Raw genomic sequence first — 26,115 nt, 5'->3', positions numbered from 1 at the left:
TCTCAGAACTCTTCCGTATCAATAAATGGTTCCTGGTAATATTAGACCTCTTCCCCTTTTTGAAATCCACGTCCTGTTGCTTTCTTTAATGCCATCCCAGCAGCAGTTCCGACATCACCAAGTGTAGCTGCTCTTGCAACAGCTGGGACTGCAGCGGCTATTAACGCTGGTATAGTTGCAAAAAGTGTAAATCTACCACCTGTTTTCATTGAACCTTTAACTGCACCAGCAGAAAGATTGAGTCTAACTCCTGTTTTGGATTGTTTGGCGCTATTTAAATGTCTCAGTTGACGTTCTGACAATGATTTTGATCATCTGTGATCCGATCCTTTTTTTTGATATCTTTATTCTGCAGTTCATTGCTGAGATTGATTGAAGCTTTTTAATCTGACCAGAAGTCAGAGGAAAGATAACATGATGATATGACATTATCAATATCGTGATCAATTTAATTACATGTTTTCTATTGAGCGTCAGTAACTATCCTTCTTCCACTAACACCTCCAAGTAGCATTGCTTTATCACTGAGTATAACTGCGATTGCTCTGTAATTAACACCAATGGGGTTTACTAAGATTTAAAATGAATATTAGCGACTTATTGTTTAAATAATTATATATGCTCCAGCGAAAAGTAGTAGATAGGATATAGTGTTGTAAAATCTAACTGTGATATTTGCAAACCAGTATCTATATTTTGATCACGTCCCATTAACGACGTTAAACGATGATATGCACGCGCTACATGATTGAGATCAATATTTGACAAAATTCATCTTCAGATAGTTATTGATGACCGTTTATCCTTAAAGAAACTTCACTAGCATTAAATTTATCAAATATCATATTGCTATGTGTTTGTGTGCTTACTCGTGCAACATCTTGTAAACCAATAAATATATGTCGTGGTGCATAAACTCCTTGTTGTGATGCTATATGCCATGTAAATAAACGATTAGCATTACTTTGAACTCTATATGTTGTCATTGTCAACCATGATACTAATGACCTTCCACCTGAATTCATAAAGGTAATTATTTTTTTCTTCTTCAGCAAGAGATGGGGTCATTACTGGCATCCACAACGAAAGTTTTGTTATTAGTATTTTGCCAGCATCACATAGGATGCAATAGTTCATCATCATCAGTAGCTTTTCTCACAAGTATACTTGTTTGTTTCGCCCCGAAAATAACTTTTCCGACATTTCTAAAAAATCCAAAACTATATCATAGTGGAATTGCCAATTAAAATCTTCTACGATCACCTTTTAACATCGATTTACGTGCATTAAATCCTAAGTTAAATTCTGGATTAGCACCATGAACCACCGGCCACACATCAGCGCCATTGTTGTCGGCAAAGTTTTTTGGTCGTCATATATTATACTGTCCGTTATCTAGGTGATCAGAAGTGTCTTTGGCAAACATCACTGACGGACCATCTGATCTTGAATAAACATCTAAATATCTTGCTAGACCAAATATCGGTATAGCAAAATCAATGTCTTTTTCAATTATTTCAATATTTCTTCCGTCGATAATATACGTAGCGCAGTCAAACAACTCCATAATGCCATTATTAACAAAACCAACTCTAACATCAGCTGCATAGTCAGTATCATCTGCTTTTATAATTTATTCTTCTATTTCAATAAAAACTTCGGCTGGTAAGACATATCTGATTGTATCCTGAACTTGCAGCTCATTTCGGCCACGCTGATTTGGTTGTCGTGCGTCGTAAGAATATTGATAATGGCGTATAAATTCATCTTTAAGAATTGTGTTTCTATATCAAACGCTGGATCGGATTCACGTCTGAACATTTTTATTTTAATTATTATCGTCTGACACGAAGACCACTTTCTGCTATTAAACTTGCTGTTATATTTTTTATTTTTGTGACTGGGGTATATTAGCCAACTCTGTTAGTTTTTGATTTGCGGTTTGATTTATTATTTTACTGATATGTGCAGACATAACTTCAGTGCTGGGTAATTTTACTGGCTGTGGTTTTCTTCGTACTAATCGACATAATCTTTCTTTGATTGCTGAAAATGCTTTACCGGCGGTATCACAAACAGAACTAATACATTTATCACAAAGAACGTCAAAAGCTTTCATTGATAATTGTTTTGCAACCAGTATTTCTTTTGGGGTTACCCTGAACAACATCACCAAGTCGATCTCCGTAGGTAACTTTACATGTTGGTAATCGCGAATTTATCAGCCTTATTTTACTGTCACTGATCTAATTACATACTCTCAATCACTGTGATAATCATCAACGATTTCATCAATGAGAGATCGATAAACATTAATATCCATGATACCTCCTGTAAATTATCGTTGACAAATATCAACTTTTCTAAATCCTGCTTATTTACGTTCAACCTAATATGTCGTAATGATGTAAAGAATATGAAAGCAATAAAGTCATATGGTGAACTAGATTTTATGCTGAGAATGACACAGTGTCAGTATGGAACATACAGTGATATAAATAATTAAGTAATACTTACAAGGTTTCACAGTTGAGGCCGTTTCCTAGAAATAAAAAAACTTTTAGAATAGAAATAAACCGATTACACATGCTCTCCATAGGTCACAACAATACGTAAAAGCATTAGGTTTGTATCGCACTAGTTGTCATTCGTAAATTATCGTAATATTACAACAAACTCAGAGTTGAATAGAAATATGAAATGAAAAGAATGAATCCGACAGAATTAAGATCTTCTCAGACGTTGTATGCACAATTACGAATTTTAGTTAGTGATATCACATTGCTATTCACAGGGCCAAAATCATTAACCAGATACTCACCTCTACCTCAAACCAGAATTTTAGAAGTTCATTTGACACAAGTACATGACTCTTGTCATGAAAATGGCAAGGCACGTTTCTATTTTTCTTGAGCAGTGACACAGGAAGCAGGCCCTTAGTACTGTCTACATCAGAATGGGGACACTTAATATGTTCTTCATACTGCAAACTATGGCCCAGTGTTCCCATTATCTTCGTGAGATTTTCGATCATGAATTTTCTGGCTTCACCACAAACCTTTGAAGATAAGTATATATCTGGGACTCCCATTCTTGTAACACGAGCACAGATTATATAGTCCCTGAAGTGCACGGTCAATCTGTGATGATGGTCAAGGTCAAATATACAGCAACCACAGTAAATCTGAGTCTTCTCATTTTGTGTGGCAATTGGCCAGTGTGCAACGCAAGCAGCGATTAGCCTGTGGAAGACAGGCGGAGGCATAAACTTCCCTGTAGCTACGAAGCAAAGTATTGATGTACTTTCCATCAGAGTTCCTGATTCAGGGGAGATAATATATTTTGGAGTTTCCTGTCGTAACATACAGGGGGCAAGATAGTATTCTTCATGCTGAAACAAAAACAAAAGTCTCAGTAATACTGTGAAATAAAAGCTATGACAAGTGTTAAGATAGATACCTATATAACGCTCAGGACGAGAATGATGTCCATGAGTTACTAACCCTCATCATAGCCCACCTCGCTATGTCATTGAAAACTACTGGGTAATGAACTTTAATTCCTAATGTTTCTGATTGTCGATTCAGAACTTCACAACAGATGCTTTACAAACATGCTGGCAATATTGTGATATTTTTTCAGAACGTCATTCAATTTGGAATACATCAAGGTTATCGTGTATCATGAAAAGTGTCGAAAGATTCGTTTCGCTTTTCATGCAGTCCCTTAAAGAAACAGTATGCTAATAGTGTAAGCAACATACGTAACACTGCTTACTACTATCGCAGTAAGACAACATTGCCAAAATCAAAATGTGTGTATGGCATGCGCAGAATAGAGGCAGTGTAATGAAGTACTTGTAATTTATTTGGAATGACACTATGGACAAACAAACACGAAGCAATCTTGATCTGTGTGCCATACTATATAGGCGTTTTAAAACATGCTGATTTTGTAGTCTAAACACATCAGCAACATGAACAATTATTGCAGTATGCCCGCTAGGTCTGACTTACGAAACCTGAAATAGTTAATTCAATGTAGGCCCTGGGATACACGTTTTACTGAATTACATTACACGTGACACTTTTTACATTGAGGTAGCTAGACGCGTCTTATTTTGATAAGAACTAAGTTATATTGAATTATCTTCTAATATAGCAAAAATGTTTTGAATAATGATTTATTAAGATTCAATATTAAAAATGACATAGTGTGACTTTACAGAAAGATATAAAATAAAGTTTCTTTTTTAAGCAGTAAGTAAACCTCAACAGTTTAGGCTAATGAAAATTTTAAATTTGCAGGCAATTGGACCGATATTCTTAACCAAATTTTAGTGTCTGCCAAGTTTGCTTAAAATCTACTTTTGATATTTCAAAACTTTCAAATAAATAACGAATGGAAGACACATGAAACACAATACATGCAAGTTTGTTCAGAGCAATGGATATGATACGGTGAGTAAAGGTCATAACCTAGCTATAAGTGCAGAATATGCTCATGATGGCACTCATCTGCGCTCATCAAATTAAACTTCACATCGAATCTGACTTTTTGTTTAGAGAAGATCTTACTCGTGGAACCAAGAGTGTTCGCAAGGTTTCAGATTACCGAGACCAATTACAAAGTGAACGAGGGCAATAACTCTAAGAAATATATATATATATATATATATATATATATATATATATATATATATATATATATATATATATATATATATATATATATATATATATATATATATAACAGATACGTATGATAATTAGCTGTATACTAATTACCTAACATAACTAAGTAAATCATAAAAATATGTCTCAGTGATTTGTGTTGCAAGGTCAAACATTTTCAGGACTTTTAAATGAGTATTATCCAGGAAGAAAACATTAAAATAACAAATGTAACTCAAAACAGTGATGAATAATATGTTTATAAACTTGTTTTCAGTATATCAAACAACTTAAGAAAGTGCATAATGAAGATAAATAATGGTATGAGCGGGTAAAAGTTGTATCTGGTCAAAACGTAATGAAAAACTTTGTTATACAGATGTCAGACTCTATTTGTTATAATCCTACTGATCTAATCAAGATGCAGACGATCAACAAATTTCATAATTTTAGAAGGAAAGGTGCCTGAGGAAACAAGACACAAAGTGATCTTCATATTGTAACAACGTTTCTTGATTTCAGCATACATTCTACCTGAGAAGTGAAATTCAAACGCAAAAGGTAAATGAAACTTGAGTTATATGTCGTAGTGACCACAATATTTGCTCTTAGCTCATCAAGTATGCATTCGTCTTTCTAAAAACAATGGGGAGGACTTAGTGTTGATGTTCTGCCTCGTTAGTCCATAACTCTGAAAAAAATTATTCAAAAGGAGACAACCGCTATTGAAATGCATCGCTTTACAGAGTTGTATGATTCTAGCATGGATAGAGTGTACATAGCCTTATCTAATCATGAGCTGAACATTACAAACAGGTGATTTTGACCATCGTTGAAGGAGGAGAGTAGTTCAGATACAGATGCAGTAAAGCATTATATTTCAGGGTTCCAGAACAATTTTTTTTACAACAACTTGATCATAATATGAAAAGTGTATAAGAAATAAACTTCAAACGAAAATCGAATCTAGCGAAGGTGTAAATATAGGTCGATTTGTTGTTTCAGATAGGCTAAAGTACTTGTATTCCCACCATTTATCATGATTCTATTTATGTAGAGTGATGTTGTTGTTGTAGGGTTTAACACCATTTTTTCAGCACATGATAGGCTATACATGGCGGCCAGTATTAATAGTGGAGGAAGAACCCGGGAAAACCCCGGAAAGAACCACCGACCCACGAGACGCTACTGGCAAGCTTTCTTACATACCCACATTAGCCGAATGCAAGACTCGAACCCACGCAGAGGTGAGATGGCAGTGATCTGTAACGGAGAGCGCTTTAGACCACTTGGTCACTCGGGGCCCCTATGTAGAGTGTAACATACCTATATGGCAACAAACTTTGAACCTAAACAAGAAGCTATCATCTATATAGATTGAAGAACGCTAGATACATTAGCCCCCTCCTAGGATGCAAAAACCTGAAACCCACTAGAAAATCTAGAACCTAAGAAGAAAGATAATGGCTGAGATGCAGTGAGGCTGTACATAGGTATATGATTTAACACCCCAGAACAAATACAGACGAGGCTAGTTAATTAAGTTTATTCCAACCTTTTCCATCATGGTGAAACTGTACCTTCTTACAAATCAATTCAAAATGGAACAGAACCTTTCGAAAACAAATTAAAGCTCTTCATAAACTAACCTTGGGTTCTTCTACGCCTTCAACATAAGACCTTGGCTTGGCGATAATATTCAACTTTTCCATAAGATGTACTATGTACTCCTTTTCGTCCCGAAATTCCTCATTGGTAGTCCAGACGGCATCTTCAAATTAACAACATTTAAATAAGGTATACCTAGTTTCAAGACAAACCATGTTTAGACTTGGAACGCTCTTGAGAGAGGACATTCATATATAAAAGACAATAGCATAGCGACGTGCACTCAAATATTAGAAACAAATTAGTGCTGTGCTAAAATCGCAAATAAGGAATTAAATTGATATTAATTTCATCTCATCCAATGGATTTGCATATGGTGCAGACTTACCACCCAGTCAATATGTGTACTCAGGTACAATATGGTTATATAATAATATGACTATTGTTCCCAGTATATGTTAACTTTGAAACACTTTTAGCTCCAATTGTTTATGCTATGACCTTTGACTTCATGCCATGTCTGGTCACCATTAAAGTTGGAATGTAGTGTAACCAAAATACCATTCATATATCTTAAGATTTTGGATAGCCTTGCGTATCTATCTCCTCATATGACCTTTACTTTTGAGTTAGACTTTTACTATAAAAAGGTGTAGCTTTATAATATCCCCAGATTCATGTTCAAAGACTCCCAACAAAACTGCAACACGGATTTAAGCTCGTTCGAGTATGCGAATCTTACTCTTTGTGTTCGTAGCGGGAAATAGTGTCATTCACATAGAATATAACCATCTTTAGCGGCTGAGCATCAATGTGTGGAAACAGTACATAAAATATGTTCAACACATTTCTTAATGAAGAAGAATTGTTCAGTTTATCAACACATATTCCTGTGCCCAGAAAGGCAAGAGTTTTTCATTGTGAAATAAACTTTAGGTACTACGCAAAGGGTTTATGTCAATTCTAGGATACAATTGGTCATATTGTACAATTCTAGATAATGTCTTAAACAAACAAAAACCAACCTAAACTGCGATCTCACACCCAATGAACATGTTTGTTGAACACTTCAGCAAACTGTTGTTTTCATGGATTTAAGTAGTTGCAAAAGTTGCATTCTAGAGTAATTTATTGTTTGAAATGATCTTTATTGACAAAAATTTGATCTATGAAGTGGTGGCCCTTTCCTCATGTAGAAGAATTAAATAGTGATGCCAACTTTAACAAAAGAGTATGCATAGTTACTTTGTAACATCATGAAATCGCATTGGAGTTGTAGTCAGGGAAAGAACTAGTTTGATAAGGCCTACTGCTATTTCTTGACCCACCTAATACTGTCACAACTTACTGTTATGATGCAACTTTACACGTTCAGGCCTTGCAACTTATTCGAATGATACCACTGCACACACAATAACTTTTTATCTTATTCGTATGCTTACCCTACTCTCATCAAATAGTTTACACTTGTGTGTGTTTGTGTTTCTCTGCTATTATATCGATCCCTTGCTGGGACTGGCCATCTAGAGCTTGTAATTTTCGAAGTTAATAATCCCTTTACATTAGATCTTAATTTATGTGACTATGTAGCAGCACATAATATATGAAATTGTGCTTCTCAATACGTCGAATATTAGGACATAGGTTCATAAAATAAATAGTCTCAATTGCATCTCACAACGGTTTGCCATGGATATATAGAACTTGCAACGACTTGTCCTGTTACATGTGTCCAACATATGTCGAATATTAGGACACAAGTTCATAAAATACGTCGAATACTAGGACACAAGTTCATAAAATAAATAGTCTGAATTGTATCTCACAACGGTTTGCCATGGATATATATAACTTGCAAAGACTTGTCCTGTTACATGGTCTCCAACATAAATATGAACTGATGAATCAATGTTACAATCAGACCAACTGTATATTAAGTAAAGAAAACCAGAATGTACCAACCCATAAGCTCAGGAGTAAGTTTTCCGTTTTCTCTGAATTCAAACCATTTGTCACTGATGGTGGGGAAGTCTTTAAGAATGAGTTGCTCAGCGTTGATGAGAGATTTCTGGGCATTGATCAGCCACTGTGGGTCCAGTACTATCTTGTGCTTCAATCCTTCAACACTGAAAATTATACAGATATGTATTAGTGTACAGACACATTTCGGCAGTTAAGAAGTAGGCAAAACAAAGGTTCTGGATGCTAGTCTGCACTTTATTTAACCAATTAGTCGAAATGAGGTGAATATTTACAACAAACGTGAAACAATGTAGCATAGAACGATTTTTCATACATGCTCACGAGGAGACAGGAAACAAAGTTTCACTGATATAGTGAAACTAATTGAAAAACTAAATTGTAGGGTAGTCTATGTTAAAATAAAAAGAAACAGCAATATCAATCCGATTCTTCGGTTGAATGAAATTTTTTCATAATATTTTTATTTGCTAAAATAAAAACAACAATTCTAAAAACATCATATCTAATGTTAAACAGCAGTGTTTTCCCAGATATTTTATTGGGTATATTTCATACCAATTAAGTGGGCAAACTAAAACCTGAACATTGGTTAACGAAACAATTAAATGTGTAATCAACCTCCCCTGCCATTTTAAATTTTTAGTTGGTTAGAATGTCCGACTCAAATGCGGGAGGTCACAGGTCCGAACCTCAGCCGAGTCATACCAAAGACTTACTAACAGCCGCTTCGGTGGGCGTGTAGCATGAAGCGGTTAGGGTTAGGACTTGTCATGCTGGTATCAGGATAATGTAACTGGGTTGGACATTATGCTACATGTCTGCGGCATGATGTCCTGGTGCTAGACATCGCTATACACTGCCACACTACAGACATTGTAGCGATATGACTGAAAATGTGCTAATGTTACGTTAAAAATTAAAATCGCTTGCACACACACTCTTATCAGTCAAACATGTCCCAAGGGCATGTGTAGTTAATATAATACCTGACATGCGCGCCAACACATATTAGGACATACAATAAAACTGATGAGTATGCAGCGTAAATCGGGTAAACTTTTAAGATAATATATTGTTTACTGATTTCTTCGAGATAAACCATTAAAGAAACTTGATGTGTATCTGTTAATTAATGATGTTTGTTGCATACATGCTTAATTAACTGGTGTTTGTTTCTTATATGCCAGGCCTATATCAACCAGGCATACTACCTCACTTTCTATGTTTAGCCGAAAGAAACCGACAAATCATTATCCACAAATTCAGGGGAAAAATCCTCAAATACATTAAACAGCTAATACTGTAAGTTTCGTCCCTCACGTATTAATATGTCAGAACATACCTTTGTAGGATTGAACTATCCTTACGTAATACAATTTCTTTGATCAATGAGCAGAAATCTGTGACATAACCTACTTCGACCACAACAGAAGACAAATTTAGCATAGGAATATTAGGAATTGGACGGAGTGTTTAAATATTATGAATTAGAATTAATATTTCTAATTCACCTATTAAACTGCTATACAATTATCCTGTTCCTTAAATACCTCGTTCTAAGAGAACCACAAGTCTTAATGTGACCGAATCTGTGTTTACGGAGGAACTTATGTTGTTCGCTTAAATTAACATTAAATGTTAAAATAAACATTAGACTTTAGTTTCTATACTGTTACACACATCCAGAGATGTTTTCTTTTGACTACGCTCTCTCTCTCTCTCTCTCTCTCTCTCTCTCTCTCTCTCTCTCTGCATCACTAACATAAGTACTTACAAATGTACAAGTGTTCCATCTGGGAACATTAGTAACAAAGCAAAACCCTCTCAAAGTCAAACATTAAAATGGGTCATAAGAGTTTTCCATTTTGATGGATGTCGCTATGTTTTCATAGTATACAAGAAAGTGATGGCATCATGAGCTTTGGTCTGTCAACCAATGTCTGATGGATAAATAAACAAATGAATGAAATATTAGAATTGTAGAGCTGTGAATATCAATACATACACTACCAATCTAATATACAAAGCAAATATCAAACAAATCTCTCAAAAGTTTTGACCAGAAACTGGATGGGAATGATAGATGTACTAACAAACTCACAAAAACTAAGAAATATATCCATAGTGAAGAGTTGTGACTAGCGAAACGTTCATCTGTATGGTAAGTCAAATATATGCATCAACTTTCATGATAATATGTCATTTGCTTTAAAGATTAATTCAGAAATGATATTTGTTAGTTGCTTTAGCGATTATTCCTATCTGATCACATAATGTTACGAAATTAATCTTATTTACTTCACAGAATCAATGAAATAATCGTATTTTCATTTATGTGTCATATTGACATTAAAATTGTATCTAAGGGAAGAGACTCTTCGAGGCACAATTGTAATTTCCTCCTATTGCCATATCTTAAACAGCTTTTCAGTTTATTCATTAAAAGGAATGTATATATAGACTATGCTTTTTCTATAAATACGCATCTATTCATATTAAATTTAGAGGAAACTTTTCCCAACCACTTTGATCTAGCGTTTTCAGAGAAACAAACAAATGTCATATAAAATACACAGCACATATATGCACCTCAGGGAAGAACTTCTCCCATATATATCTCCCATATATATCTTTATAATTATTTCCCAATGCCACCTCTAGCCAGACATCCGTATGCTGCAGTCATTTTCAGCTTGAGCTTGCTCGATGCTTGCATTTGTGGGTAGATGTGCGAGGGTTCGATAATAATGTAATTGGGCACATTTTAGCAAGAAACATAACGTGCTACACAAAGTCTTTTGTCCATCAAAAAGATTACATGATTACATTGTCATTATGAGGGAAATGTGGATCAAATTCCAATGTAAGGGATGGAACCACAACCTTAAAGTAACAGCAGCACAACCGACAGGCGAAATTTCCATAACGTTAAAGGCAAATGAATTAAATTTATTACAGAAGAAAGAACAAAGGAAAATCAAGCAGCGTTTATAAAATCACATCCATAAGGAGTTATGCGTTTGTTAGCATAATATGGTTTAAATCTGGGTAGTCTTTCATCATAACATCGCAATTATACATGATGCCCGCAGAGATATCACGAATTTTATGTGCTGATTTTCATCTGCTTTTGAGAAATATTGTATTGAGACGAAGTCATGAGACTGTTGTGTTTATGTTTCATTGCCTTTGTCAAAACGAAATGATTAGTCGTACCCAAAGCTTTTTTCCGTGCCTTTTTGTGGATATGGCCCAGGTCTAGCAGAGCTATCTCTCTCAATGGATTGATTGCAAGGGTGCAAAAATTACCACATCGTCACTGCCTACAGATATAATTCTGTTTTGCCTTTGATGCCAGTATGCCTAAGTTTGAACGAATAAAACAACTCATTGGTAATTACGTGGGTTGCATCTACTGAAGGACATGTAAATAAACATACTGCATCTGAAATCTTGTCCTTTTAAAAAGTATGTTGCTCGAGACAGAGTTTGCTATTTGGTTTGATGACAGTTTATATGATATTATTGTGGGGTTTCTTCTTCTCTTTTTTAATATTATCTTTAGGTGGAACTATAAAGACACTATTTTGCTGAGGTGCCATGAAACGCTACAACATTATTTCCAAATATGTCTAACTACTAGAAATCTTAACTTCGTTTAGTCAGGGATTCAAATATTGAGACTGAGGATACTTCAGTTTGTCAACCATTGCTAAATTTTCTCAGGGACATCTACTGCTAGATCAATTAGACCCGGGACAGTCCATCACCACATGTGGATGCTGGACAGTCCATCACCACATGCAGACCCGGAACAGTCTATTACCCAAGATTTACTTCATCTGTGAGATCTGAGGACAACACCTTACCAATCTTTTTGTCTGTATTTTTCCGAACAAGAGAACATAAAGAAGTATTTTTGCCCCAAATTCCACCCAATATCGCAAAGCATTTGCGGTCCAGTATTCTGCGTTCGAGAGTGAAGACACAAAGGTAGATAGTTTGTGGTTCCAGCTTGCTACAAGGTGAACAAATGCGAGGAAATCATAAAAATCCTAATAGAGCATTACCTGTGAAGACTAGATAATTCTCTCCGAGTAGGCAAGAACATTGAGCCTAACTGAAGTATGCCTGATCAGTCCATAATCTTATACTGGGATCAGCAGCAGAGAGAAAACCAGACCAGGATGCATAAACTAATTTTGTTGAATCCTGTTTTAAGCTGTAAGTTGCCTCATCAGATTTCTCGGACAATACCTGGGATACTTTCCCGCAGCTATCTTTTCCGTTATGACATGCAGTGATTATAAACTTTGCTTCAACAAGGTGAATGCTTAAAAGTACATTTTTCTGGTGACAACCGTTTCAAGCTCCTCAAGTTATGATAAACTTGGTTCCAAAAATATAGTACAGCAATTAGTAAGTAGACCACACATAAAGAAACCTTCCTTTTACCTAAAGTAGATAATGGTGCCCATCTCGTGCTGGCACCTGAGGAACAGGTCCATTTGTTCTGCAGTCTTAATTGGCACAGATGCTGCTTGATTTAGATCTTCTACAAGCTTGAGTGTAATCACCTGACAGGAAAAAAAAATGAAATTTTTAGGGATAAATCTTTAACTAGCTATATGATTTTGAGGATGAGCATCAAATTAACAGATTTGTATGACTGTTTACAGTCAAAGTTTATTTAACAGTATTTAGTCTCCAAAAATTTGTATTCTCTGTACGGAGCTTTATCAAGTTTCCTCTTTCAGGCAGAGTGACCTTGACATTTGAAATTTGAATCAAGGCATCAAAAACGTTTTGTCCCATGTATGTAATTTGAACTAAGATCATTGTGAACAAACACTGTTTGCAATTACAACGACTTTGCACTTGACATTTGGACATCAGATTAACAAAATTATCATCCTTATAACACATGAATGCCATCCACAATACCTGCTAACCATAGAAAGTCGGAATTCAAGCTTTTGTGTGGAAACTCGGTTATATTTACCTTCGATCTGAACACCTTCAACGAAAACAAATATTAATCCTTGAATAAAGTGGAAGCCATCCAGTAGGTCTGGTAACTGCAGATGGTGGATAATTCAGGTTATTACTTTAAAACGACACTGGCTTTTTTTCAGTCACTGTGACTTTCACCACTGGCTCCGAAATGTATAGGTTTTGTTACATACAAAGACTATTAGCTAGATAAAACTTAACGGTCGACCATATTACTAATCTGGTCTGTGATGTATTATAACACCACAAAGTAAAATGCTTTTCTGATATAAGAATTTACTATATTTTTGGTCGACATAGTATCAGAAATACGTCTTATAGAGTGGTAACATGATCATCAATTCAGATGCTAGATCAACTAATAAGTATGCTAGGACCAAACTTATTATCGAAATCTTATGGGCGCTAAACGATTTAAGCATTACTCCAAACTTTATCAAAATCGAATCAAAACTTTGTCTCCAAGAGAGGAACAATGTTTAGGAAACAGATACAATAACATTTCATTAGTATACATAGATTTCGCTCATTATCGAACTCATCCGAGATTATCACATAAACCCATATTCCTAGTTTTCATTGAAAGCGGATTAAAAGCGTAAGCTCCATAGTTATTCCATGACATTACTGACGGCGGTAAAAGTCACAACTTAAAACAAAATATTAGAAATAAATCTCTACAGTAACGTCCAGATCGCTTGAGGTTATTTACATATACAATTTTCAACAAGTATATCAAATTTTACCTGTCCACCTCGAGTACTGGCATTATATGAGTCTTTCTCAATAAAATATGTTACCTTCATTAGTATCACAAACTGAGCAAAATAAATGGTTGTACATAATATAAGGTCATTTGTACATTAATACAGCATATGCTTACTTATTATTTCACTACAAGTTGTTTGGCCTTCTCGAAACCTTATTGGAAAAGATAATTAAGAAAAAGGTTGATATCTTGCAGGACGAAGTGATACGACCAAATCAAACGGCTCTGTAAAGAATGGGAACATATAAATGTTGATTGTTTTTACTTAAAGAATAATATAAAACATAAGTAAATAAATGCCATAAGCTTAATTGTCTTACACTCAGATGAGTTACAATTATTTTCACAATGTAGTTTCCATGTTATTGTACCTTTTTACCAATGGCTTTAAGCTTCATGAGTGCTTGTTCCATGGGCAGCCAACTGGTGGGCACTTCCTCTCCCCAATAGGGCTGCTCTGAAGCTAATTGGAAAATCTTGTCTTTCAGTTTCTCTAACTGAGGGTCAACACTGGTGTTATCAATGGCAAAAAAGCCTGCCACGTGGTGCAATGTTGGCTTATCTTTCAAGATACGGCAAATCTGCCGAAAATACTTGTTGCTGAATTCATCACGCTTGCCCTGAAAGGGAAATATTTAGAAGCTGCACGAGATATATATATATATATATATAGAAGAGGATATGCTTAACTTGTATTTAGAATCCTATGTTTTGAGGCCCAAAAATCACTATCATATCAAATATATGTACAGATTATAAATAGTATTTAATAGAAATAATAATTTTATGATTAAAAAGAAACCAAATAATTTAAAAGGAGACTTTTGTCTTATCGAAGTCTGTCTGTATGCTTATCAATATAAACACTGTTTATAACTTTCAATAAAGTAAAAATTGACTGATATATCTTTCACCATGCGCAGGTGAGACATCGTATTTAAGATGCAGCTCTTAATAAGATGGGTGGGCACGGAACAGTACTACATGCAAAAACCTGTTCTGCTTTATGCTTCAACTTTTGGGAAGAAGGAAATCTAAACTCGATATTCGCTTCTAAAAAAATATTTAAACAGATAACGGCTACGTATCGAACTGTACAAATTAATAACCTATTAATCATCACTAACAACATGTTACTTGTTTGTTTGAAACAAGAAAAAAAAACGTTCTAGTTAGATGCATTATAGTGAGGACACTGGACTAAACAAACGTACCCATGAAGAGCCATCTTAAAGCAAACAACAGAAAATTTTAATTATTTTTATTAGTCTTTAATAAACCTTAAATAACGCACAAGGCAATAGCATATAATGCATTTTGTCACCTGTTCCATACAAAGACAATATACATTCTTGATACCTTTGGCTCATGGAAGCAAAAGGTAAAGATTTTACGTTGTATAAAATTAACTGATTATGAACTGATGTAAATCATTTACTTATTTGTTCATGCTATTGATACCAAAACTAACTAACTAACTAACTATATATATATATATATATATATATATATATATATATATATATATATATATATATATATATATATATATATATAGTTCACTTATTTATTACACATAAACTATCACATACTTTTCAGCATTTTATATAAAATAGTGATATTTGTGTGTGCTAGAAAAACGGATATTTATATTGAGCAAGTACATTTGCCTTTACATATCCGTTGGGCATTTTGTCACAAACGAATTTGTTACAGTCCAGCAATTGTTTTTCCTGTATCAATCTACTTAAAATACAAGTTTGAACTTGGCAAGAAAGATTGTGGTATGAAACAGTCTTACACTTGTAATTTAGTCAGATCAACATAATAATCTTGATCCAGCCCTACTCGACAGAACATTAATATTTCTTTTCCCTCCACTTGAATAAACTGAATTTATGGCATGTAACGAGATCTTCATAGCCATTCAAGCAATCTAAATAGTAAACTTTGGTCAGACTCAATAAGTGTAAGATTCATAGATGGGCAATGATAGACTCAAGGATGCAGAAACAAAACAATTCAATATTTCTTCTACAATGGTGGGTAGGGGAATTCGTACTTGCCAGTGGTCAACTGGTTGCAATCTCAAAAGTATATTCAACATAATTGATAAGTGCTTACTAAGAGATACTAAGCTTACTGGAAAATACTGTCTGATACATAATTTGAAATGAGATAAAGATTGTCATTGGCGATAACAGTCTTAGTTTTAAGTCTTTGCGGAAAGAAATTGATGCGTTACTATTGCCTATTAATTTGATAGGCGATGAATCTAACCATTTTGACAAAGTACCAAAGCTAAGAAACTATAACACTTTAAATCTGAATCTACCTCTTGTATTTTATCCGCATGTGTACCAACAAGAATTACTGGTGGGTTCAATGTAACAGCAATCTTTGGAGACGTCACTGTAGTACTAGTAGTACTGGTTTCAGGTAATGTGCAAGCGTCGTCAACTGGAGAACTTGGTCTTGGGGTTGCTACTGTGGTATCCGGTGTAAGAGATATCTCTGCAGTACCACCTTCTGGAGTGGCATCGGCAGAGGATGTAATTGTGGTGCGAGCTGCAGATGATGTAACTAGGGTTCCAGATGTAAGGTATGGTGTACAGCAATGTATGGAATTAAGCCACACTTCAAACAGGTCTGGAAAAGAAGAAACGCCAGGCATTACTAGCAATAGAATATGATTTACTTTAGCACAGCATGTATATTCCAGTGGAAGGTATTGACTCACATAAATGGGCAACGATATAGTGGACCCCACCCTCTCATCAGCTTATTATGAGGTTGGTTGAATTGGAAAATTTAAAAAAAGAACATTACAACTTTAGACCGTGTCACAGATTGCTGCCTAACAACTTTAGTCAATTAAATATTTCGGGGGAAGAGTAGTCATTTAAGGGGTTATTTTTCTGGGACAACTGCCATCAATGAAGGGTGATCCGCAATGTTGTCGTCGTTCCCCAGCATTTTTTCTGCTACATTTTGTCCAACTGTGGTGATCTGTAGAGAAATATAATGTATTTAAAGATTACGGTTGTGAATAACCATTATTATAGTAAATTGAAAGAGCTTGGCTACAAAATCTTACATGTAAAATATGAAAGAATTCGTGGAAATGTCAATGGGAGACAACGTCAGCAAAATAGTACTCGGGAATCTGTAGTATTCTCATATATTTGAATAAATTTTAGTTCGCACGATATCCTATATATCAAATAAAATATCGGTTGTTTATGTAGCAGAACATCTGAACATGGTATCCCTAACTTCAGTGAAGATGTTACTTGGTAAAATGAGTTTGTATCCATTATGCATTATGCTATGATGCGTTCTTTTAAACTTTGTTATTTCCCAGATATATTTATTAAAGAAACAGTTGTATAATGTGTTATATATATATATATATATATATATATATATATATATATATATATATATATATATATATATATATATATATATATATATATATATAATGGGTCTAATAGACAACTGGCATCTTCCTTATGCACGACAATGTATTAATGAAGCTTACGTATTGAAAACACTTGGGACCTGCGGAAACGCTACCATTATCTGACCAATGGAAAATTAACAAACATTTTTACATGCTCTGTGGTGTAACGTCTTACAGGTCTGACTCATTGCTGTGCGTGAAAGGTCATGGGAAGTGATCTTCGTGAGCATCAAAATGGCGCCTAAATTGCTGAAAGTATCGCTTTAAATACAAAAAGCATTATTAAATCGAACGCTAAGTATAAAACTGCAAGGTTATAATATGTTCATACCACTTACGCATTTTACTAACAAGCTTAGCTTAAGGCACCTTACAAAGTTCACTTCTTTCCATTGGACCGAGGTTCCGACATTAGAGCAAGTAGGACAATTGAGCATAAATTAGCAATTTTAAGCAATGTTTCACTTCGGCGCGTTGTTTCTCAAATCGTAATCTGCATCTACACGGACCATAGACTAGTACGTAGCAATGTTTGACTCGGCTATCTATCTACCTGTCTAGATGAAGAGAGAGAGAGAGAGAGAGAGAGAGAGAGAGAGAGAGAGAGAGAGAGAGAGAGTTGAGGTAGCCATATTAAACGGTGGACCAGCATTGTTCATATACAGCTACTAAATTCTTGATGACTTAATGCTTCCTGCAGGGTTTGTCTGAAGCTAATCATGTGATTTAAAGTTCTACTTCGCAAGACTTTTCTTGAGATAATTTATCATTGTGACCTCAAAAAATTACCTTTTAACGCCCACAACGATAGCTGTCATCCCTACACAAGTGCAAACCATCTGCAAGATTGGTCATGATATTTGGTCTAGAATTAATATTTATTGTGCGGACATCATTGTTCTTGTCAATGATCACCAATGAATTGTTCCACCCATAAAGTCAACCTGGTCTTTCCTAACACAAGTGCAAGGTATCCATATATGATGATCAAGGTATATGATGTATCTATGGTCATTTTGCTGAAATCAGAATGGGGAAAACAGCATCCCGACATCGTGTATTCTGCCTGTAAGCCCTTATCTAACAATAGCACTGTGATTGGCACACTGTAAGACTAACCCACTTTAATAGGCCCATATACAGATAATTTAAATATTTGTACAGAAGCTATTATTCTGCTATTAATCACAGCGGCATCCACCTTTAAACTTTCGTCCACATGATTTGTCAAATTCTTCATTACTCTGAGCCCAATTATTGGTTTTTGGTATGCGATGGTGAGCAATTGTTATTTTGCAAACACTTTTTTTTCTTTCTGTCACAGTGACGTTGACTCTTGAACTTATTACCCCTAACCTTAAATGATTATTTCATACAACATATGGAAGTAAGTCAGAACATTTAATTGAGGTAAATGATGTGGAACTGTTGTTGTGCGCAGAATCTAGTTGCATTCTTATAGAGACCCTGACCATTAATGTATCAGTACAAATGTCAGTAGAGTTCTTTCCGATAATATGTGCTAGCCTTCTATCACGTTTGATAAATATAACCTATGTACAACGTGAGGTAATGGGTGGAAATATTAATGCACAGACAGACTGTCAAACCGATGCGCTTTTAGTGAAAGTGTATGACAGAAAACTTCAGCGAGTATACTGAAAACATGTTTTAACTTCACTTTGACCTTCTAAGTCCGTAATTGATATGTTTATGTCCTATTTTATAGTCGTTTAAAACGCCTGTAGCAAATGATGGTGGAAAACTCAGTTGTTTCGCCAGAAACCATTTTTCTTTTTTCAGCCACGTTGACATTGTTCTTTTAGACTGTGAGGTCAAAATCGACAGTGTTATTCCTTTATTACAATTGAAGGCATCTACACAAATTTGCTACAACGTTTTTGCTGGAAACATGTTGGTAAGACACTGATGGACTTGCATACTAACTAAATACACTCCGCCATATGGCGAGCGCAAAAGAAACATCATGTGAAGAGATTGCAGTGTTAACCTTTTTTTAAAACTATATGCAATAAAGTGGATGATTTAACTGAAACATATGTTTGTCAGGAGGTCTTTGGATATACACGGTTGATGGAGGGATACATTCAATATTCATACAGTTTTATTTTCAAATATTATGACGTCTACTGTCTTACTTGTAGTTTGCTAAGAAAGACTAATACCTTGAACTCGGTAACGTTTTACTCCCTCTGTATCAAAGTAGCACTCATCATCTGTCACAAGATCTGTGATTTCTTTACTAAGATCTGTAACCAGGATGTATATTGCACGACACGTCAGGAATGTCTGGTGTGTAGTATAAAATACATACTGTCCTGCAAAATCCCACATGGCCAAAACAGCATGAGCCACGATACTGGTATTTAGTTTATCTGCATTCTCGTTGACTAACTGAAGAAACTCTATTGTAGCATCACCTTTACCGGTTACATGTTTCTGTTCGTCCTTGACAACCAATGATTTCTCTGATTGGCTTGAATTTGTATCAACGTTTTGTTCTATGTCTGACCCTGAACAGATTTGTATATCATCGTCCTCATCATCGCTGCTATTTGAATGGATTAAACGTTTTTGTCTTTGATATACGACCTCCTTATGTTCAGTCCTCTCACTAGTGACTTCAGACTTCTCAATTTGGCATGCCAGGTGCTTCACAAGACGTTGTAGCCGAGACAACTGTTCTGCATCTGACAAACCAGAAGAAAGCTGCTAGTTTCAAGCCAAATATAATGATGAATAATTATGATACAAATCTTAAGCTACATTACTCCTGCATAATATAAAATAATAAGCAAAGAACTTATTTACACAAAAAAACACATCTACAAGGTACGTTCATAGGAACATAACGGCCACCATTTTGTAAAAATGTATATTGTATGAACTGTCATAAAAATGCTTATGGAAAGATATAACAAGCACTGTTCATGTTCATTGTTTCGATGAGCGGAAGGTATACCAAACAGGAGTACGGAATGACGATAATAATAATAATAATAATAATAATCAATAATGTCTTCATGTTGTGGCAGAGGTTCACATGGCCTGTATAAATGATCTAAGCGAAACAGCATCAGCTAATAAAAAGCCAATACAATGGGCATCAATAACAGTCACATTTCTGTCGGCCTTTATAATCACGAATCACATCACAGATTTCCTAATTCGGAATCAGTATTAAGTATAGAACGAAACAAATTCATTACACTAAATGCAATGTTTTACCAGATATTTATTGAATTAAGTGAACAAGGAATTATACGGTAACCAGAAATAAACTTCATCAGTATCTGCTGGAACTAATAATTTTAATTAGACTGATTGTATATAATAATCAAGATTGATTCTCTGATGTCACGTCTGGTATTTGCGAGCGCAGAGATAATCAAATGTTCACTATTGAACACAATCCATGTTCAACATCTCTCATTCTCATACACATGTATGTTACAAACTTAAGTTATAGCTGCAAAATTCATTTTCCTTGAGTCAAAGATGACCTTTACCGTAAACATTCTGAACCAAAAATCAATATCCTTTGTCCATGCCTTGCGTTAAAGCCCTTCTTAAACATTTTTACTATATTTCTTTTTCAACAATAAAGTAGTTTATCTTTTAGTTACATTCACCTTCATATTTAACTTTTTGACTATAGACATCAATATATTTCGTTCATACCCAATGTTTGAATCATCCACAAACATTACTGAGGGCATATGGTAGCAAACTGATAGTATTGTGCATTGATCAATCAACCTTAATCTCTGATCCAAAAATTGGTGCACTTTTTCTTTACCCGAGGTGAAAGTCATACATATGTTTGATCCATGAATGTGATGCATAAAACATGTTAATATGTGAAAATCAGTGGTATTTTTCAATGCTAGAATCATTGAACTAGTAACTAGTGCATTACCAGGCTTTGCTGAATCCTGAAGTGCAAGGAATCGACAAAGTGCGATTAAGGTATGTGATGTAGAAATTATGATATTGTGCAAAATCTACTTTGCTTATTATCAGTCATAATAATCTTGAACTTGGATCCCACATTTTGTAGCTAGCTTGCTTAACCCAAATGTATGCCATATTTATTTTAAATTAGTAGTATTTAAATCATCATACACGCTCACTTAAACATACCAAATTATGTTGCCCCTTCTCTCAGTTCATTATAAGGTGACCGAATCTGGTTATTTGTGAAAGTCAGTTTAGTACATTTTATGTGTATTTCAATTATATTTCAAATACATTTGAATTACGTTTCAGTTGCTTCGTCTTGGTTGCATTCGAACTGCATTTTGCATTTCATTTATAAATTTGACATTCTTGTATGTGTGGTCTCAGCACTGCAATCTGATTTTGTGTTAATCAATGTCATTTTTCATCTCCTTCATCTGCAGCGAAATTGAAATGCATTTTTCATTGTTGGTTGTACCGTGTGAGAGAGACAAACTATTGCATTCATATAATATTTTAAAGCGTGCTTAAATACAATAAAAAGGCATGAAAATTACTGCACATTTTATCGTATTATGCATCTAACTGGCCCTCCGTGGAAAGGTGACCGAATCTGGTTATTTGTGAAAGTCATATTTGTACATTTTATGTGTATTTCAATTATATATAATGAACTGCGTACCTTCAGACTGTACTATCCATTCTCTAGTAGTCCAGGGGGATCTTGCAACAAAGTTCTACAGCTGAAGCAAGTCGCAAGTCGACCTAACTTATAGCTTAACGTTTTAAAGTCTATATCTGAAACGTTGTGGAGGAATTATGCACCCTTATGCAATATATTACTCGTACAATTTTAAACAGGCAGAATTATGCAACTACTGTCATATATTTGCTTACGTTCGGGGATAATGAACTGCCTACCTTCAGACTGTACTATCCATTCTCTAGTGTCCAGGGGGATCTTGCAACAATGTTTATATACATCGATTCCCTCTGTGCTATTCCGCCAAGATACATCAACCTTCTTCCCAAGGAGGCGCTTTGTAAGCGTTGTCTTTCCAACTCCAAACTGCCCCACAACCATGACTCGGATGTTATAAACCTTCTCCTTTCCAGCTCGCAGAGCCTCTTTGTACAGCTGAAGGGATTTCTCGTCCATACGAAGGATCTCTGTGGGTATGATAGGGCCTGGAATCATAGATTTTTCATTAAAAAAAGGTCATACGATTTTGACCTTCAACATCCATCAGAGGAAAGAAGACTGTGATTTTAATAAGATATTATCTTATGGACACATATACTATTCCCAGGCACATCGGAAATTTCCTTAGATTCCGAGATTATTGCCTTATTTTCATGATGTTTAATCTAAACCAGGAAGAGCATTGATCGTGATGCTTAGGAATAAAAGACGGTTGTGCTGGAGCTATGAGGCAAAGGTAATCCGTTTATCAAGGATCTTCGAGGAAAGGGTGAACTCAAACAATAAAATATTGATTCAAGTTTGCCTCAAAATCTTGTGAGGGATGAAGTCAATAAACAGCGACTCAAGCATTGACAAGGACACGATATATGGGTGAAGATTCCGAGTTTGTTTACCTGTGTAAGGAGAAATATTGGAGATGGGGTTTGTGGCTAACAAAATTCATTGATGTGTAAGACATTATACTCTCCATTGCTCTATGCAAACATTCATACAATGTTTTTTTGATACTTTTGGACATTAGTTTTGAAGAAGACATTTAAGCTGGATAAATGGATGAGAGATTCTAAGTAAAAAACCAAGTGGACATATAGTAGTCACAATATCGTGTTTCATTAAATTGGGTGTGCTTTAATTTAATGTCAAAACACATGAAACCATCATAAACAAACACTACCAATCTAGAAAATTCATAGCATTATGTAGTTCAGTAGTTATTTAAACAACATATTATCTAAATAACCTTTAAGATAATGACCCTTTTAACACACGTTTACTTGGGCTTGTATTCAGGGCTTTGAATATCAACTTGGATAATTTATGGTCTACCTTTCTTTCTAGAAAGTTAATTTGCTAAATTTAAGTAAAACGACCTGAACTTTGCAAATCTGATGGAACACCTACTGGAAATGACCTGGAGGATTGTGTGTTGTCATAAATCAGGTAACAGTCTGTATATAAGGTAGAAGAAGCAACTAATTTTACATTCCATAATTCTCAAACTTAACATTATATTATAATACATTAGCTAAATGTAAGCTAGTCAGTTAATTTGATCTCTCATGCCATGAATTTTTACCCTTATAGAAAAAAAGTTCTTCTCTACTTTTAAATTAATTTTACATGAATTTACGTTTATGAAGAAGGCATCGTAAACATATACACAAATCTGACTTACATTGATCATCTTACATTACCTTGTTTGTTCCTCACAATCCGGAATCTAAAGAGGTCCTTGCTCATCCAACATGTGATAAGAAGGTCTTTATTTTCATCCAAACAAATAGCCCGGGGCAAGGATGGCATATCCTCTTTGAACACTTGCAGCCTCTGCCCGTTTTCTGTCAGCTGATGAATACAGGGCGGGTGTATATTGCAGACAAAGATGTATCCTTGGGTGTCCAGGCAGATTCCTTTAGGCCAACGCAGGTCCTTGTGATGGTATTTAACTTTACAAAGACTTTTCTTTATATCGTATCCATAGACTCCAGTTTTATCAGACTTAGGGCCAGCAGCACATGATAAATACACGGTTGATTTTTCTGTATTTATGTCCATGTAACAAGAACCTAGGGATCCGTATTTACATATTTGGTTCATGCTTTCGACATTCCCGTCCAAAATGGATATAAGACACCAGCAAAGCATTCCGTCAGACGACCTGCCACTAACAATAAGTCGGTTCTTGACAGTCGTAGCTCGCACGGCATGACATACCTTTAATGTCGTTTGTACTGTCTTCACAGATGATATTGTGGATTGAATAGACAAAATCTCAATAGTTCCATTTCCTAATGCCACGGCCACCTCCGACATAGCCTCGTCATATCTACATACATCCCAGGGTCTTGATTTCATTCTTTCTGATTGTGTTAGTAAATCTCCGGTTTCGCTGTCGTAAACTTTGGCGGTGTTTACACTGCAGTCTACCAAGAGAAGTTTTTTTCCTGGTAAACACATAACTCCAGGATACCAGTCATTTCCTTCTGTGGAAGAAATTCATGTCGTAAGCAATTTCATAGTTTAAGCGGAAAATACATACGATGGTACTATAGGCCAGTTCGATAACGGCTGTTACGTCCCTTGCTTTATTAATTCCACTAATTCGACATGATGCAGTGTTCATTCTGGTGATAAATCTATTCAGAGATAGCATCCAATAAAATTGTGAATGAACCTTACGACTGGAAAATGTTAGTGGCATGTGCCGCAAGACGTATTTATGGTACAAAGTGTTGTACATGCGGAAATTATGATTTTTAGTTGTTTGGATAATTACAAAAGGTAAATAAACTGTGTGTAAGAGAGAGAGAGAGAGAGAGAGAGAGAGAGAGAGAGAGAGAGAGAGAGAGAGAGAGAGAGATGTTACAGTAAAGAGCTCACACATTTGTTTTAAAAAAATTAGGAGGGAAAACACAACATTTCTCTTTATTTCGTTGGCAGAAGGAAACAGAGTTACGAGCTGAAAAATTTAATTCAGCTAAAACTGTCATGACGACGTGTCGACCTTATGCATGCGATAAAGTTTAAGTTAATATTTATAAAACAAAATTTGAGCAGCTGTTAAAACCACAGCACATCATGGACATTGTGTAAACGTATCTTATTGCTTATAGAAAATATAAAGATGATTTAATTTCAATATATATATATATATATATATATATATATATATATATATATATATATATATATATATATATATATGGTTAGAACTAAAATAGTATTTTAAAATTGTAAGGATTTTGTTTGGGTTTCCTTTCAACGATTAACATTTTTTGAGGTTTCAAGTCACAATGCAGTTACGAGATTATGTGATTGTAACATTTATTCTCCTGTTGAGCGTAACATTTGCTAAAACAATGATTACGTGTGATTTTCTGTTTCCAATTTAACTGAAGATAAATATAAAATGAAAATTAATGGATAATTAAAATACAAATACCCGCATGTACTAAGTAACTGGCGAACTTTTCGGATCGCTAGGCTTGCGTAATGAAAATAGTGAGAAAAAAACATTTTATTGTGAGATCTGACTAGATTTTGTTTTATTATACGAATAAATGATCATGGTTGGGTATTTATAGACGTGTAAATTCTACCTAATCACTCACAAAGTAAATAAAGTCGGAAGGACTTTATGTAAACTTTGTGAGAGATTAGGTAAAGTTTACACATCTATAAATACCCAACCATGATCATTTAATCCTTATAATTCCCATTTACCTACCTGCATACATCAGATCAGCAGATTTAACCAATAAAACATTCACTTTTATATACATCGAAGTTTTCTTTCATTAGCCTCTTAACTGCAGCATAATACATAGCCCTATCTTCGCTAGCCAAGATTCATCGATTCTTTACAGTGATACGGGGTAGAATGTCATAGCGGGTCATGCCAGTGATATACTGTTAT

At 34.9% G+C, this 26,115-nt stretch overlaps 1 protein-coding gene across 3 annotated transcripts in view; it reads right to left on the bottom strand.

The window, feature by feature from the left end:
- LOC149790544 (uncharacterized) overlaps positions 1-26,115 on the bottom strand; it is a 61,610-nt gene that overhangs the window by 25,706 nt on the left and 9,789 nt on the right. For all 3 annotated transcript variants that reach the window (XR_016423863.1, XM_089972592.1, XM_089972591.1), the window contains exons 4-13: positions 23,894-24,682; positions 22,415-22,681; positions 19,699-20,223; positions 16,382-16,695; positions 14,418-14,666; positions 12,720-12,841; positions 8,244-8,407; positions 6,323-6,444; positions 2,822-3,391; positions 2,518-2,542 (exon numbers count right to left, since the gene is read on the bottom strand). Coding sequence is in view for 2 of the 3 variants with exons in the window: in XM_089972592.1 (XP_089828718.1) it covers positions 2,518-2,542; positions 2,822-3,391; positions 6,323-6,444; positions 8,244-8,407; positions 12,720-12,841; positions 14,418-14,666; positions 16,382-16,695; positions 19,699-20,223; positions 22,415-22,681; positions 23,894-24,682 (3,147 nt within the window). In the remaining variant the exon portion in view is untranslated. The remainder of the gene's footprint in view (positions 1-2,517; positions 2,543-2,821; positions 3,392-6,322; positions 6,445-8,243; positions 8,408-12,719; positions 12,842-14,417; positions 14,667-16,381; positions 16,696-19,698; positions 20,224-22,414; positions 22,682-23,893; positions 24,683-26,115) is intronic.

The sequence above is a fragment of the Sinohyriopsis cumingii genome, chromosome 10 (genome assembly GCF_028554795.1).
Source record: "Sinohyriopsis cumingii isolate HCF-2022 chromosome 10, ASM2855479v2, whole genome shotgun sequence".
Classification (NCBI taxonomy): Eukaryota; Metazoa; Mollusca; class Bivalvia; order Unionida; family Unionidae; genus Sinohyriopsis; species Sinohyriopsis cumingii.
This window is presented reverse-complemented; position numbering and strand designations above follow the sequence as displayed.